Source organism: Lutjanus erythropterus, chromosome 2 (genome assembly GCF_056507025.1).
Source record: "Lutjanus erythropterus isolate fLutEry1 chromosome 2, fLutEry1.hap2, whole genome shotgun sequence".
Classification (NCBI taxonomy): domain Eukaryota; kingdom Metazoa; phylum Chordata; class Actinopteri; order Lutjaniformes; family Lutjanidae; genus Lutjanus; species Lutjanus erythropterus.
In genome coordinates, this window is record NC_139318.1 from 21,067,606 (window position 1) to 21,084,893 (window position 17,288).

The following is a 17,288-nucleotide window of genomic DNA, read 5'->3' on the forward strand; positions in this document are numbered from 1 at the left end:
GCTTGAACAAGTGAGTGAATGAGTAAAACTTTGGTCTCATCTTTAGCCTAATGTTTGCGGTTGAATACCTTAATTGGAATTAAAATACACAGGTAAATTTATGCTTGGTCGTATAGAAAAATGCCTGAACTTCAACATGGACAGAAGTGACGGGACCACAAAAAGACACTTGAAGGAACTGTCTTTTATGATTCTCTTTCTACCCGTCAGGAATTCCCAGACAAACAGCTAAATTAAGATACCATGGATATCGAGCAGGAATTCATATGAGCCATTGTCATGGAATAGGTCTCTCAGTTAAATTAACCAGATTTATCAAAATAAACCAGGATTTTCCTTTATTCGCGTTGATGGAATACCTCTCTGGGTTTCACTGGCCTGTTAGCAATCTGAGAGCCTTATTGGCTACAAATATACAGATTAAAAGTTTTGTATATACAGGAATAAATTAACGAATAAATGTAACATAAATAAAAATGCTTATAATTCGTTTTATACGTAGTTATTTATCTTTGTATTTCCACATTTATTTATTTACTTTAGTATTTTATTTATCTCAATTTAAATTTCCGCAAGTATTTTCTAATTCAAATTTATTCTTTTGTATGGCACGTCTATGACGCCACAGATATTGGAATAAATACTGCAATATTTCCCTCTAAAGTGTAGTAGAAATATAAAGTAGCCTTAGTATAACGATCACTAATTTGTACAGTACTTCAGTAAATGCACTTGGAAAAGATACTTTCCACTTCTGACTCTGACCATATTATTGTTTTTTGCCATGAACACCAATCCAATCAAACCCAGGTTTATATTTTGTACCGATTTAATAGAAAGCTTATTAACTTCATTAAAATAACACTTCTGAAGATGTAACTTTGTCGGGTCAACAGTAAAGTAATATCTAGATTGATTTAATAAATATGTTATTTAATCAAAACAACGTAAACCCATACTTATATGCAGAATACAAGCACAAATCTCTGGCAAGTTCACATTGATGCCTCCAAATCACGTTTCTATCGCTTTTCTCGCGATATTCTAGCAACTAACTACACATCACATATCCCAGCCATCAGCTAACTAAGCTAAAGCTAAGCTAACAAGCTGCTACAGAGTGACATGTAGTCAACTCTACACACAGTCTCAATGAAGGAGCTTCCAGAGTGATTGGGACATGGAGTTAAGAAATATCAAGGACCAGGTAGTAAATATAGCTTTTCCTGTTGACCACCGTAACGTTAAATAATTAACAGTACTCCTCTCCAACACTGAAAACAGCTGGCTAATCGTGTTAGCGACATGTCGAGCAAAGTTTGCTACAAGGCTTGTTAATGGTACAAAATAATTAATCTGCAAAACAAGACTAAGCTTCAGTTTGATGTTCGATGTTTCAATGTTGTAATGCACCAAGACCTTATCACTGGGGTCACTGGGCTCCCTGGTACATAAAGTACAAACACTGCTGCCAAACAAACACTCTAAGCATCAGTCTTTAAATGGATCCATATTTATCTACTGCATAACTTAAGTTTGCTTTGTGCTGTCTGAGGATGACAAATCTTGCTGAGTCATGTCCAGATTTCCAAGAAAAATCTTTCTACATTCACGAGAAGTTTTGCACGTTTCAAACAAATGTAGTCCTCTTATTTGGTTCAGTCAAGTTCAGAAACGGAATCAGAAGTACACAGGAATTTGACTTGGTGATGCAGCGCAGTGGAGGAAGATAATACGTTTTAAGAATTAATGCTAATAAAATAAAAATACTTTGACTTTTACGTGATATCATTAACTTTAATGAAGCAGATTGCATAATAACCATTAGTATATCTGTATTTCTCATAAGTCCATTTAATCTTTGACATTATTCCTGGATATGCACAGAGAAGAGATTTTATTGTACACCAGCTAAGTCATGACTGTATTTTTTTCCCAGCTGGTTTCACCAAATTTGTTGATGAAGGTGTTTTAGTTGAAATTGTGTATAATCACTGCTTCTATGGGGGTTAGTTCTTTCTGTCTAAATATTAAAAATATGTGGAAAAATATACTGAACTGCACCTAATTCTAATGCAATTTTAATTGTCAAATCTCTCTTTCAGTCTCCATTGGTCCAGGCTATATTCAGCCGAAACACAGAAGAAGTGACATTTTTGTTGGACCACAATGAAGATGTCAATTCACTGGTAATATTATCACATATTTATTTCAGCAATTATTTTTGTTGTTGTTGTTATTGTTATCACATTTGTGTGATGTGTGATATGGATTTTTTCTGTCTGTTTGATAACCGATAACTACTTGCTTCTCATCGCCGATGGTGATAACACATATAATAATTAAACTTTTTTTTAACTTAATTTTACTTTAAGTTTTAATCAACAACAATACAGTGTATATCCATTTCTTCTTTCTTTTTCCTTTTTTCACCTGTTTATTTTGGAAAATTTTATGCACGCCTGAGGATAAGAAAGGCTCAGAGTTAGTGAGCAAAGATTTAATAATCCACAGCTCTGACCAAATCAAACCTCACTGACATCACTATTACCACAAAAACAAAGAACAGTTCAGACTCTTCAAATGTTCATTTGATTTTTCTTGTAAAGTACATCAAAAAACATGAATATATGTTTGCTTTTAAAGAGCATTAAGCCTAAAAATTCAGATTATATGCTTTATCATAATCTGTCAAATCAAATATTATTCTAGCCGATATTTGTTGTATTTTGCACTGTATTTTGGGTCAAACGTTAAGATATATATTAGCTTGTGCAACCACTTCAGCTTCTGGCAGTGTGTTCTGACTGCCAGCACAGTTGTAAATGCAGACTTGTGAATGCTTTGGGTTACTTTCAGGTTACTAAGCAAATTTTCTGGACACATTTGATGCAAAATGCCAATTTGATCAAATATTTCCTATGAACATGTAGAACCAGAGTTTTAAAAAGCTTAAACTGTACATTTACTGTGCAAATGCTTGCCTACTTCATTATTTGATTTTGTTTGATTTTTCTTTTTGCTCAGGACCAAGAACAAAGCACACCACTCCATGCTGCTGCTTATTTGGGCGATGTCCATATTATGGACCTACTTATTGCCTCAGGTAGAAAACTATTTGTCTCACTTGAAATATGTTAATATTTTATAACATACATATATGTTAATAAATATGGCAGTAAATAAGAAGCATAATATCAATAACATGTATGTTTTGTTTTGTTTTTACAAACATTCAAAAAGAAAAGCCTGTCTTTGCTTTCTGTTTCAGGTGCAAAAGTCAACACTAAGGACCAGGGTTTGCTGACTCCTTTACATCGAGCGGCTGCCTCTCGAAATGAAGTATGTTCCCATTTTATAATGCAGAGGGAAAATGATTTTTCTGAGGAATTGACCACCAGATTTTAATGTTTGACTTTCTCCTTCTTTGAACTTTGTGTTTTTCCTCAGAGGGCTGTGGAGCTGCTGCTAAAGCACAAAGCAGAGGTCAACGCAAGGGACAAATTCTGGCAAACACCATTACACATGGCAGCTGGAAAGTGGGCTGCAGGCTGCGCTTCAGCTCTGATACCACATGTGTGCAGCCTGGATGTTGCTGACAAGTCAGGAAGGACACCACTGCATCATGCAGCACACAGTGGCGATGGAGAGGTAAACTGGAAAGTTGATAGTATTCAACAGTGTCTTCCCTCTGTTTGATAACTGTTCAATTTTTATATTTGATAGTTGTCATTTCAATAAATAACACTGCTGGAAAGTAGATTAATTTTAGGGAAGTGAATGATAACTGAGACATCATCTTGGTTTCTGGCAGTTTTTCCATCATTGTGGAAAATGGCATTTGTGTAATAATATATTTTAGTCTAGTTTCACACAATATTTTCACCTCTGTGTTACCAAAATATATCCAGAGCCCTGTTAGAATAAATGTTCAAGCATGTTTGCTAAGCTGTTGTAAAGACACACTGATGCTGTAGGTGTAGATTGACGCTGGTTGATCCAGTTATTTTGTTTCTCCAGATGGTGAACTTGCTCCTTAGGAAAGGTGCTAATGCAAGTGCCAAAGATAAGAAGGAAAGGCAGCCAATCCACTGGGCTGCATACCTTGGTAAGTGATGTATATATTGTCACTTTAACCCAGAATAAAAACTTTCTCTTACATAAATGTAAGGAAGAATAGATCATTACAAACTAACCAACACCCAACAAACATCTGAGAACTGACTCTTAACAGCTATAGCTGGTCAGTGAAGTCAGAGGTTGCTGCAATATTATTTTACCATAAAACCATGAATTTGACACTTATCTGGGATATTATTGGGGGGTGAGCATATGTATATTGTGGCTGGGTAAATGTATATTTTGTTGTGGACTGAAGACAATATTGTAAGTATTGAATATCACATGATGTGCTAAAATGATTATTTGTGCACAAAAATGCAGGAGTTTTTTTCACTGAGAAACAAGTGTCTAAAAGAGTCTAACTCTGTTCATAGGGAATGCACATAGTTAACATACTCTCATTGTCTTCAAATCTCATTTACTCCTGACTTGAAGTCAGAATAAATAATCTATCCTGATTTAAGAACATTAATAGAAATATACAAAAACTTACATTTTTGACATTGCATTACATTTTTGATTATGATAACAATACATAGTTGGTTTGACTTCTCAGCACAACCTCTGTTAAATTAAACTAGTCTGATTTTGAAAAAGAATCTGTCTTAACTGAGTCAAAAATATGATGGATATTGTATTTTATTGGTAGGTACAGAAACTGTCTGCAAAGAGGCCAGCAGGAGAGTTTGGTGTGCTGTGATGTGTGTGCATTGGTAGATGCTTGTGTTAAATGTAAAGCTCTTCTTTCAGGACACTTGGAGGTTGTGAAGCTGCTGGTGTCTCACAGCGGTGATGTGACGTGCAAAGACAAACAAGGTTACACTCCACTCCACACTGCAGCTGCCGGTGGACAGTTAGACGTGGTCAAATATCTGTTGAGACTGGTGGTGGAGGTAAAGTGGCTCGTAATAAATTATTTTAGCTGTTGTAAGGGCTGCAATGTTTTCATTATTAGTTAATCTTACAGTTATTTTCTAGATGAATTAATTTGTCCTTTGGTCTGTAAAATGTCAGAAAATAGTGAAAAATCTGTCCAAATGTTCAAGGAAATGTCTAAATGTCTTGTTTCCTGAATCCAAGAATATTCAGTTTCATATGATGTCAGAAAGAGAAAGGCAGAAAATTTCCATATCATGAGCTGAAAATGGGAGTTTTGTATGAATAACTTATATTAATAACAGTTAATCCATTATCAAAATAATTCACAATTATTTCTCCGTCAATTGATTAGTCAACTAATCATTGCAGCTCTGTCATGTATGTGTCATTTATGTACTTCATGTTCTGTGGACAATATAATTAAATGTGCTTGATCCTGCAGCAGAGGGTTTGTAGAATATTTGTAGATATTTGTCTTTGTTTCAAAGTCAGAATTAAGATATCAGGCAACACTCGGCTCAGTTCCACCCCAAAACACAGCAGCCCATAGTTATAAGTAAAGTAATATAAGATCAATATTGTGTCCTGCAGAGCTCTTTGAATTGTTTCATGTTGATTGAATATGTCACTTATTATGCTGCTGCTTCATCCGTATTGCTTAATCTACTTTTTGCCTCATTGTTGTCCTTAAATTTTTGTTTTTGGCCCCTTCCTATCCTGTCCTTAGCTGTAATGTAAAGTAGTACCAAAGTATATTATGTAGCAGTCTCTCCCTTTGAACAAGCCAAATTCATTTAAATTTTTTTCTCCTTCTCTTTTGAGATGCCTCCAGGTATCATCAGCACAGTCACTCATCTCTGAACACTCATAACACCTTAGAATATTTCTTGGGCTGCCAATCAAGTTTCTCAAGCTTTCAAATCACCAGACATGTTTCATTTTATGCTTATCCATTTTTTTTACCCCCTCCCATCTCCTCTCAGACTGATGAACCCAATGCTTTTGGGAACACAGCGCTCCACATGGCCTGCCACACGGGGCAGGACGCGGTGGCCACTGAGCTGGTGAACTGTGGTGCCAACATCAATCAACCCAACCACCACGGCAGCACGCCGCTGCACCTGGCTGCCGCCTCCTCCAGCGGGGTGCTGTGTCTGGAGCTGCTCATCAACAATGGTGCTGATGTCAATGTGCAGGTAAAGAGCTGGTTTTTAAAAGAAGAAATACATGATTACACATTACTGGATTGTAGTGGTTGGTCAGAAGATTAAATATGCAGATTATGATGATTTATGACATTATTTTAACTACACATATTGTTTTCATTGTTGCTGTTCTACAGAATAAAGAAGGGAAGAGTCCTCTGCATATGGCTGCTATGCATGGGCGCTTCACAGGCTCTCAGATTCTGATCCAAAACGGTAACATAAATTACAAAAAATACTTACACTATCCAGAGAATGTCCTCAACTGAAACCTTTCATCATTTTCACATCATGTTTTTTTCTACTTCTGCGCGCAGGTGGGGAGGTTGACTGTGTCGATATGTTTGGAAATACTCCTCTTCATGTCGCTGCCAGATATGGACAGGAGTTACTGATCAGCACTCTGCTGACAAATGGTGCTGACAAGGCCAAGTACGTCTGTCCCAGCTCAAGATCCTCTGATGTATAACCTTTTGCAGTTACACTGCTTAAAGTGTGCACTCACAATGAAAGAAAGAGTCAGTTAGTATGATCTAACTGTACTGAGACATGTTGTTTCCTCTCTGATTGTTTGGAATTTGTGTTCTCATCCCATCATGTCAGCTGTCATACACAAAAACTCTATAAATTGTATTGTTGAAGCTCAGTTTGAGCTTCCCAGCATGTTCAAGTAAATAATCTTTGTCATCATCTCTGAAGACAGGGCATTCATGGGATGCTTCCTCTACATTTGGCAGTGCTCTACGGATTTCCAGACTGTTGTCGAAAGTTACTGTCTAATGGTAAGAATTTATTTGAAGTCATTAAGCCATGCTCCTCAATCCTCTTGTTACATTTTTACCATTGCCTTAACTCAAAATATTTCCACTTAACAAAGAGTTCTTGTTGGTTGTGTCTTGTTCAGGCCAGTTTTACATCATGCCGTCTAAAACGCCGTCAGTTGGGTTTGATATAAACATTGTAGACGACCACGGGAGAACCTGCCTGCATGCAGCTGCTTGTGGAGGGTGAGCAAGCATACACAAACACACACACTGTTATATTTATGCTATATTGTACTTGACTACATGTGCATGTACGTTCAGTTGAAGAGTTTGACTCACTGACAAAAATCTGCCTTTTATGTTTTTTGTCAACTGATCATAAACTGTTTTCCTGCTATTTACAGTGTGATGCCCGTCATCCAGACTGTTTGACAAATGATTTTCCATGACTACATATTGTTGATAGTTTAATTAGGTGTTCTGTTTGTTGTGAAAATAACATTTCTCTTATTTTTTGTTTGATTTTGGTCATAAAAAGCAAATAGTGTCAAACCTGTTCATAAGCTCTCTGACACAGATCTGTCAATTTAAATCTAACTTTAACTTAATTTTCATGTGACAGAAACATTGAGTGTTTGAACTTGCTGTTGAGCAGTGCTGTTGACTTGGATGTAAGAGATCATTTAGGAAGGTAAGCAGCGCTAAATATCTGAAACTAAGAATTTAACTCTGCTCTGATGTTTATTACCTGTACTACCTGATGCTCCCTGTTCTACTTTGCAGATCACCTTTGCACTACGCTGCAGCTAACGGGAACAGCCAATGCACGATCTCCCTGGTGAGAGCTGGCGCTGACGTTAATGAACTGGATCTGACGGGCTGCAGCGCCCTGCACTATGCTGCTGCCTCACACACCTTCTGTGGGTAAGAAAGCATTTACCGGCATTGTCAAATTTTACACCTTTTACTCAGAGGATAATATCCCGTGGACGGTTCAGTGTAGAGAATTCTGACCTCATTCAAGTTAGTTTTACAAGTGTCCGTCTTTCTTTCCACAGAGAAGAAACAAACTACAGTGAAGAAAAAGAACAAGAAGCCTCTCTGTAAGTCACACTTTTTTCTAGTATCATACATATTGTTAGTCATGAAGTAGAGACTTTTATATTCATGAGTTAGATGTGGTCTTCTGCACATCTGCAAAAACTACAATGATGTTTTTCAGGTAGGGCTGAAACGGTTCCTCAAGAAACTCGGTCATTAAAAATCATTGATGTAAAGAAGCATTGACGCTTTGTTTAATCTATGTAAATATAAACTGTGCACTCATTATTATCACTGTCAAACAACACCCTTATGCTCATATGGTGTGAAGAAAACTTGATTTGATGGCCCAGATTGCAAAATGGAGGAAGAAACAAAAAATAGCAAGTCGCAAATAGAGACAGGCCAGAGAAAATGACAAGTTTAAGATCATTTCAAGCTGAAATAAAATAAATGACTCTAATGGCTAGTTAAGAACATACATCGGCGTGGTGGCAAAGTTTTTCTCATCTTCATTGTTATTATTTTGTATATTTACTATTGCTCCTTAACAAAACAAGGTTATTTCTTATCTGAAAAATCAATGGAATAATCGGTAGAATACTTGATTACTAAAATAATCAATAGCTGCAGCCCCACTTTCAATTGTTAAATAACATCTAATTGTTGTTGACAAATATGTGTTGAATTTGTTTAACAGAGAAAGACCCATCATCCATTACTTCAAATAAGTAGTTCAGAACAAAATCAGAGATTAAAAAAAGTTATGATCACAGTCAAATCAGTGCAACTTTCAGACCAAAGACAGAGAAAATTATGAAAATAAGACTTTTGTCATGTTAGATGATGTAAACATCTGTAAGACTTTACAGAAAATGGGTTTATTTTGATATGAAATGCTTTAAAATTAATTTGTTTCTGTACACTTCCTTTAAAAAAAAAGAATACCAGAACAATCAACAGAAAATCCATCATGTAACAGAATCCTGAATGCATTTCCCAAAGACACTGTGAATTGGATGTTTATTTAATGTCTTTTCTTTGATGACTTTGTGTTGCTTGAATAAGACTAAAGGTCCAGACAGGAATCCTAATGTTCTGCTCTGTGTTCAGTTGTTTAGACTACTTGCTTGACAATGGAGCAAACCCGACTCTGAAGAATACAAAGGGTTACAGTGCCGTCCACTATGCAGCAGCTTATGGGAACAAACAGCACCTGGAACTGGTCAGTGGTATCTTTTGACTTTGAGGCTCTGAGATTAATTTCTTTTCTTGCTAATCAAGAAGTTTTGTGTGTGGTTGTTTTTTTCTTTTTTCCTCTCTCACTCTTGCAGCTCCTGGAGATTTCTTTCAACTGTCTAGAAGAGGCTGAAAGTAATATTCCTGTCAGTCCTTTGCACTTAGCTGTAAGTAACTGTAAGCAACATGATTATGATGATAAAACACTGAAACAAATGTGACTTTTGAAGTGAAGACCACATGTTTACCTGCCTGCAACTCTACTGTCATTATACATTCTTTTACCTACAGGCGTACTATGGTCACTGTGAGGCGTTGCGTTTGCTGTCAGAGACATTAGTGAGTCTGGATGTGCGGGACATTGAAGGTCGAACTGCCCTCCACCTGGCTGCTCAGAGAGGTTTTGCTCCAAGTGTGGAGGTGCTGCTGAAACATCAGGCCTCCTACACACTGAAAGAGCACAAGCGCAAGTGGACAGCTCTCCACGCTGCAGGTGTGTGTGTGTGTGTGTGTTGGATTTCTGAGGAATTAATATAAGATGGGACTTATATAAGTATATGGTACACACTTGGTTTTATTGTCATGTTGATGGATACTGTTCTGAGAGTCAACCACAGGTTTTATGATATATATATATATTTTTTTATTATTATGTTATCTATATAATAAAAATTTGTGGCAGTGAAATTTTTACCTGATATTTTCTTTTTCCTCTTCTCACCTGTGCAGCTGCTGAGGGCCAAATGGATTGTCTGCTTTTATTGGTCAACATGGAACAAAGTGCTGACATCATCGACAGTCTAGATACACAGGGACAGTGAGTCACTTAATATCTCATTCTCTTATTTGTAGTTATTGATTGATTAGGCAAACACTTGACATGTTCATTCTTTTATATACAAAACTGTTAATATAAATTTTTTAAATTTGTCTTGCTATGTCAGCATAGAATATAAAATTGCAGGTACAGTTTATTTACACCAAAATGGGTACAATGAAGAAACCTTTATTTGCACCAGAATTATAAATAGACTTCCAGCTATTCTTTGGCTATTGTGAGAAAAAAATTACATTTCAATTTGAGAAGTCTGACATGATCAGAGAATTATCCTCACAGCAGTCAATTCATGCATGTATGTTTTTTTTTAATTGTGTGCAGGACAGCTCTCATGCTGGCAGCTCTGGGACGTCACACTGACTGCGTCTACATCCTGTTGGAAAAAGGAGCGAAGCCTGACGCTGCAGACAAAAAGGGCTTCACTGCATTACACAGAGCTGTAAGTGTATTTGCTGTGTTTGTGTCTGTCCATGACCTATTGCTCTTTAAAATGCACTTCATTATTTTATGCATATGTCCTTTTTGATGTTCCAGATGTGTTGTTTTCCACTCACATCATATCTTGTGTGCTCCCCCTGCAGGCCATGTTGGGCAGTGAGGACTGTGTATCTGCTCTGTTGGAACATGGGGCCTCTGCTCTGTTTAGAGACTCTCAGGGAAGGACCCCGCTGCACATCGCAGCGTCCCTCGGCCACACAGAGCTGCTCCGAACTTTGTTAAAAGCTGCTATGAAAGCTGACCCTCTGGACTCCATATTGGACTACAGAGGCTACACACCCACTCACTGGGCTGCCCACCACGGTGAGACATCAGGACAAGAACTCATGTCAAATGTAGTTAAGTCATTTTAACAAAAAGGGTTTGGTTCAGTGTTGATGGAAGCAAACGTGGGTGTGAATACTGATTAAAAATGACAGAAATATGTGAGAATGTGACATTTTTAGCGCAGCACCAGTACAGTCTTTCATCACTATCATCAGCATCATTGTAACCTTTAAATAATTTAATACCAAAATGTTACAAAGATTTCAACATTTGTCCTTTATCCTGTGTCTGTAGGGCGTGAGGGATGTTTGCAAATTTTACTTGAAAACAAACTTTTTAGCAACCAGGAAGGAAATCTCTTCACCCCATTGCACTGTGCTCTGTGAGTACCACAGTAATAGTAAATGCTTATTATACATACAGTATATTTATTAAGCATTAATAGATTTAATGTGGTTCCTCAAAATTTTACAACTGTGTTCTTCCTTCGCAGTGTTAACGGACATGATGTTGCTGCTGCACTTCTAGTGAAGACTGCTGGTCCTCAAATTGTTAACGTTAGTGATGCCAAAGGAAGGTGGGTTCTGCTCTGAGCTGAGCTCTACTTATCAAATCTATTTCATGCACCAATGCAGGAATGAATCAGTCTACAGGTGTTGTAAAGGTAGAATTCTTGAGGTTATTTTCAATTCAGGCATAAACTACAGCCTGTATGCAATAAATACAATAAATAAACTCTTAGAGACAGCTGGCAGTTTTTATTCAAGTAGTAGTCAAGAAAAGGTTATAATATTGTACAATTAAACCCTCAAATTTACTGACTTTACGTTGTTGTAGAATTGTTGTAGAATTTTGTTGGGCTGCTACTAACAGTTATTTTCATTGTTGGTTAATCTATTGATTATCTTCAGAAAATGGTTTAAAAAAAATCTGTTTCTCAAAGCCCATGATGATGTCCCCAAATGTCTTGTTTTGTCCACACCCCAAAGATTTTCAGTTTACTGTCAGAGGGGAGTAAAGAAACCAGAAAATATTCACATTTAAGAAGCTGGTATCTGAGAATTTGGACATTTCTTTCTAAAACAGATTGGTTGGTTATCAAAATGGTTGGCAATTAATTCAATAGTTGATCTGTTTGTTTATTTAGTCCAGCAATATTTTGTCATCATTATAAGAAACCTATAGACAGTGACAGTGTTTCATCAATTCAAATGCATAACCTTTCAAAGCTTGCAGAAAGATGCAAACTGAACAATATTTTCATGTTCAGATGTATTGAATGTGTCTGACCATCCTGGTTTTTCATGTGTATGTGTTGCGTCCATGCAGGACCCCACTGCATGCGGCTGCTCATTCAGGAAATGTCGCTGGGCTCCAGCTGGTCCTGGCCCAGGGAGCAGAAGTCAATGCTGTGGACAACTGTGGATGCTCTGCTCTGATGGTCGCTGCTGAATGTGGACAGACGATGGCTGTGGGTATGTGACTGAAATTCCTGTGGTTGGTGTTTTTTAAAATGTGTATCTACACCTTGGAAACCTTAAAACACTTCAAGACTCTTTTCAGCTGAAGACGTGGACAAAACATCATGTTTCTGTATCTATGTGGCTAAACTTTTTCGTTTTTCAAGCAGTCAGTCCTTACATGATGATTTAAGAATTCTTATTTGTCTTTTTAGCACATGGCTACTGTTGTTTTGACCCTCACTAATAGTTATGTTTTACACACCATATCAATCTGTTCTTCGGTTGCACTGATTTTAAGTTGCCCCAGCTAGATGTTAAAAATACAAAGGCCTATGTTTGTTGTGAAAGTTGTCCTATTTTCTGCATTTCAGAGTTCTTGCTGCACAAAGCGAAGCCAGACCTGACCCTGGTGGATGTCAATAATAACACTGCCCTTCACTTAGCCTGCAGCAAGGTCACACACACACACACAAATGCATGTACTGTATGCATGCAGTGGCACGATAACTTTTGCATGCATACAGCAACAGTAATATAACATCTGTCAGATAAGGCAGTGATCTGCTAAAAAAAATGAAATCCCTGTAACAAATTAGGTTAAAAATGTAATCAAACATGTTTTTAAAATTCACATTATGTCATTCATAACATAGTAAATGTAATGGTTGTGTTATATCATTTCATAGTACTTAATGCAGTATCTGCAGTGGTTCATTACATGGTGTGAAATTCCCTAAATTACATTAAAATTAAATTAACGATTTGATTACATTTTCAGCCACAATTTCTGACACTGAAGACTTAAGCACAAGATCACTGAATACAGTGTGTTTTATTCTGCAGGGTCATGAGATGTGTGCTCTGTTGATCCTGGGAGAGATCAGCGACTCCTCCCTCATAAATGCAACAAACAGCGCTCTCCAAATGTGAGTTGTCTTAAAACACTGACCGTTATCTGTGCATGCTCAAATGTAGCACAGAAAATGAAATGCATTGTGATGATGCTTGTGAATAATTATTCACTTATGATGGAAAATTCTTACAAATTTTGTACATTAAAAGGTAACTGAGGTATTTTTTATTTTTCACATTCACACATTGGTCCAGTATTGAGGGAGAGTGCTATAGCTTTGTGACACAAAGTTCCAGCACAGTCCTCATGTACAACTGCACACCGTCAAAGTAGTTCTTGTTTCTGCCACTGACAGACTCAAGTTGTTATTCTAAGTGACAAATTTCTGAAATGGATCCCGACAGAGACAGATCTTTCTTTTTAAGAGTACGGTATGCTTTGCTTATCTAGAAACAACCATTTTATTGCTCTTGCCAAACTAACCAGACTCCACTTGCAAAACTGTAAGTCTATCATCATCATTATCATCTTCATTCAAATTTGATGGAAACAAAATAAAACTCATGGCTCGTTGTCTTTCCATTGTTCCAACAAACACCAACTCTGGTTTGGTCAAAATAAACCCTTAATTCATCAGGTTGCGACCAAGTTCAGAGGGCAGACATCAGAGAAGCAGCAGAGAGAAATGGTGTGTACAGCCAGAATATTTTAACATCTACCTTGGTGAATTAAGGGTTTATTTACACAAAACAACCAGTTGATTGTTAGATCAGTGATAATAAAATGACTGTTTCTGTAAATATAAAAAAAGGTCTCTCTGTAGCGATCCTTTTCATAATGTTGTCAGATGCTTAGAATAACAATCTGAGCCTGTCAGTGGCAAAAACAAAAACTTTTACAGGACGTACTTTTACAGTTGCACAGTTGCCCATAAGGATTAAATCATTGCTCAGTTTCTCTTCTTCAGGCTGCAGCATTCTCCTTCAATACTAACTAACTAATTTCAAAAATTGTTGTCCCCGATAGTCACTTACACACGCACACATAAACATAGGAAAAATAGGATCTAAGGTACTTTTAACAAGGCTGGTTTAAAGTTTAGGGAGAAAGTTTTCCATATTTACAGTACTGATTTGCCTGCCATAGGCCCCAGTAATACTGCATGTGAATTCTTTAATATGGTCGTTAAGTGCTCCGTAATTGGACTTGCCTTTCTTACTCATGCAGGCCTCTTCACATCGCAGCAAGGAGAGGTCTGGCGACTGTAGTGCAGGTGTTACTGAGCAGAGGAGCAGCAGTCATGGCTGTAGATGAGGACGGTAAGCAGGAATAATTTTATTTCTGTGAGAAAATACCAAAGATTTCCATATTTCCTAGGTCACAAAAATGTTACTGTATGTTAATTCTGTCCCTGTTGACCCTCTGCAGGCCACACACCAGCTCTGGCCTGTGCCCCAAACAAGAACGTAGCAGACTGTCTGGCAATGATCCTCTCCACCATGAAGCCTTTCCCTCCCAGAGAGGCCGGCACTGGCACGGCCTCCCACTTCAACCCCATCTTGAAGAACTGTGGCATTGCTGCCAGCTGTGGGTCCAGTGGTAACCTGTGTCATGCCTGAGTCAGGGGCCCCACAGGCACTACTTGCCTGCACGGAGTGAAATTTCATCCCAGTGTAGCCCCAAGTCTCCACAAACACACACACACAGGAACATGTGTGCCTCTTCTCTCATGTGTGTCATATGCAGCTGCATGTACACGATGTACTCTGCCCCAGTGGCATTGATCGCTTCTATAAATCTAGTCTTACACATCACTAATATTAGCAGACCTCTTAGATTTTTTTCTCTGACTGTCACCCTTAGTTGAGTTTAGCACATATGTTTATTTTAATGAAGAACTAACCATTAGAAATGAATGGAAATTTTAACATGAGCACACTACACTTGATCCCCGTCCGCCTGTCACGATTGGCTTAATTTCTTTACTCGTTAACCACCAAAGCCTGAAATCTCTATGTTCGTCCTCAGCTGATATAAGTGCACGAATACTTGGATGATTGTGTTTTTAATTTACGGATGTCTTTGTGTGTGTGTGTGTGCATGTCTGCATTATAGACAATGCTTCTTAATATACTTGTTTAAAATATCTAACAGGTGCTGTAAACCTTTTATGCAATTATAAGACTCTATTTTCTTATCCTGTCCAGGGTGTAGCAGACACTACATTGTTATAAATGACCTTATTATTATAATATTATCATGATTTACATAAGTTACATTTCAGTTCAGTAAAGTTATAAGCATGTGTATAGTAGCAATGATATAGTTTACAGAGTCTAGTGTGTATATATATATAGTTCTTAAAATGAAGTTAACCTTTTACTTGTATTAACTTGAAACTCCCAAATTATTGCAAATTAACCTCAGGTCAGTGCGTACTGTACTTTGGGTGCAATAAAAAGCACATTTTTAGCTGGATGTTACATAACAAGAGTATCATATTTCAGTCAAATAAGCCAGAGAATAAAACAGACAAGTGAAAGGTCAGAGAAATAAAAATGAACTACGTGTTGATGTGAACACTTTAAACGCACAGGGAAAAGAAGAATCTTTCACGCTTTTACTGTGAAAGTCTTGCATCCTCAATAAACGTGACATTTCACTACTTCTGCAACAAAAGATTAATTTCCAATTAACTGGTTGATTTTTTTATTTTATTTTTATTAATGATTAAGTGCACATTGCAAGTGGCAAGGTGACAGATCTAAGTTGCTTGTTTTTTTCTGATCTAGCAGTCTAAAACCCAAAGATATTTATTTTCACACCAAATCCCTCAAATTGAAGAGGCATTTTTTTTGACGAATTAGTAAAATGTTGATTATCAAATAGTCAGTTAATTTTCAATTGATTGATTAATCAATCGATTGTTTCAGCACTACATTTCACCTGTGAAAGCTATAATGTTGCAATGAAATGAAACAAAACTACTCACATCCAATGCCACTGATAATCTCAGAAACACTAAAAATTTAACAAACTAGAACTAGAACTCGACAAAATATTTGAAATGTGATTTTCTGCACATGTTCTCTGTTTCCTGTCCAGCGGAAGATTGTCTACATTTCCTTCATTGTTTGTCCAGCAGTTATTGAGAGTCTATAAATCTATTTCCTAAATATTTTATGAGTGAATAAGAAACAGTGGTAGAATCCAGAGAATGAGGTTTTTATGATCATTATTAAATAACTCGACACAATATACCTGTACTAATACAATGGCACTGCCTCTGTCTCTTTAAAGAAATCAGGTTTTTATAAATGGATATGTGCATTAAATGTTTATCTTTTTATAATTTGAAAGCTGTATTAGCACACAGACTTTGATATTTTCCCCTTTTACAAAATGATTTCCTTTACAATTGTTTTTTTCCTAACAGTTTGCACTCTGACATTGAAGTTTACATTTTACAAAAGGGTTATGCAAATATATCAAATTTTAAAGGGCATTATACAAATGTAACTTTCAAATAACAGCAGAAACCAGTTTGAGCATGTCCTTCCTTGTTTCATTTGGATGAAATTAGTGGGAATAAGTGGTTTGACATTTCAGAACAAGAGTTGCAGTGAAATGTTTTAATCAATGTTTGTCTTTAGGAACTGCTCTGTTGCTTTTCATGTGAACAAACTGTGTCTTCTGTACGTCTTACTGAGATTTCAGGGTGTAACACAACTTGAATACTCTGTGTGGTTTTAGTTGTGGATGACATTCATATGAGAGAAAATAAATATATCGCTACCATCTGAAGGGTATATGAAGTTTTTTTTCCCCCCTTTCCATTTCCCTAATTACCCCACTTTCAGGCTTCATTTTTACCTTAATGTCACATGAGAGGCCCAAAAATATTTCTACAAACTTTGCATTGACCCATGTCATTGTCTGTTAAGTCAAACTTAATTTTGGACTAGTTTTTGACAGCATTCTGGCAAATTGATCAAAAAAACATATCAGACTTCATCATAGACTTACTATTAGGCCATTATTGACCCTGATAACACCAAAATCCACTAATCTTTACTGTCATTCAGTGTCTGTTATTAAGCAATATTGTGACGTTCATTC

At 36.9% G+C, this 17,288-nt stretch overlaps 1 protein-coding gene across 1 annotated transcript; it reads left to right on the plus strand.

The window, feature by feature from the left end:
- Window positions 1-1,069: 1,069 nt before the first annotated feature.
- On the plus strand, window positions 1,070-15,834 carry ankrd52b (ankyrin repeat domain 52b). The gene is made up of 28 exons (XM_084731808.1): window positions 1,070-1,207; window positions 2,106-2,189; window positions 3,028-3,106; window positions 3,272-3,342; window positions 3,451-3,651; window positions 4,021-4,108; window positions 4,873-5,015; window positions 5,985-6,197; window positions 6,344-6,422; window positions 6,524-6,638; window positions 6,906-6,988; window positions 7,111-7,213; window positions 7,593-7,661; window positions 7,754-7,894; window positions 8,029-8,073; window positions 9,125-9,236; window positions 9,346-9,417; window positions 9,542-9,743; window positions 9,980-10,067; window positions 10,410-10,527; window positions 10,670-10,889; window positions 11,148-11,235; window positions 11,347-11,430; window positions 12,183-12,328; window positions 12,688-12,770; window positions 13,160-13,242; window positions 14,397-14,488; window positions 14,598-15,834. Exons 1-28 carry the CDS (start codon window positions 1,181-1,183, stop codon window positions 14,786-14,788), a joined length of 3,120 nt encoding a protein of 1,039 aa, XP_084587934.1. The 5' UTR covers window positions 1,070-1,180; the 3' UTR covers window positions 14,789-15,834.
- Window positions 15,835-17,288: the final 1,454 nt, after the last annotated feature.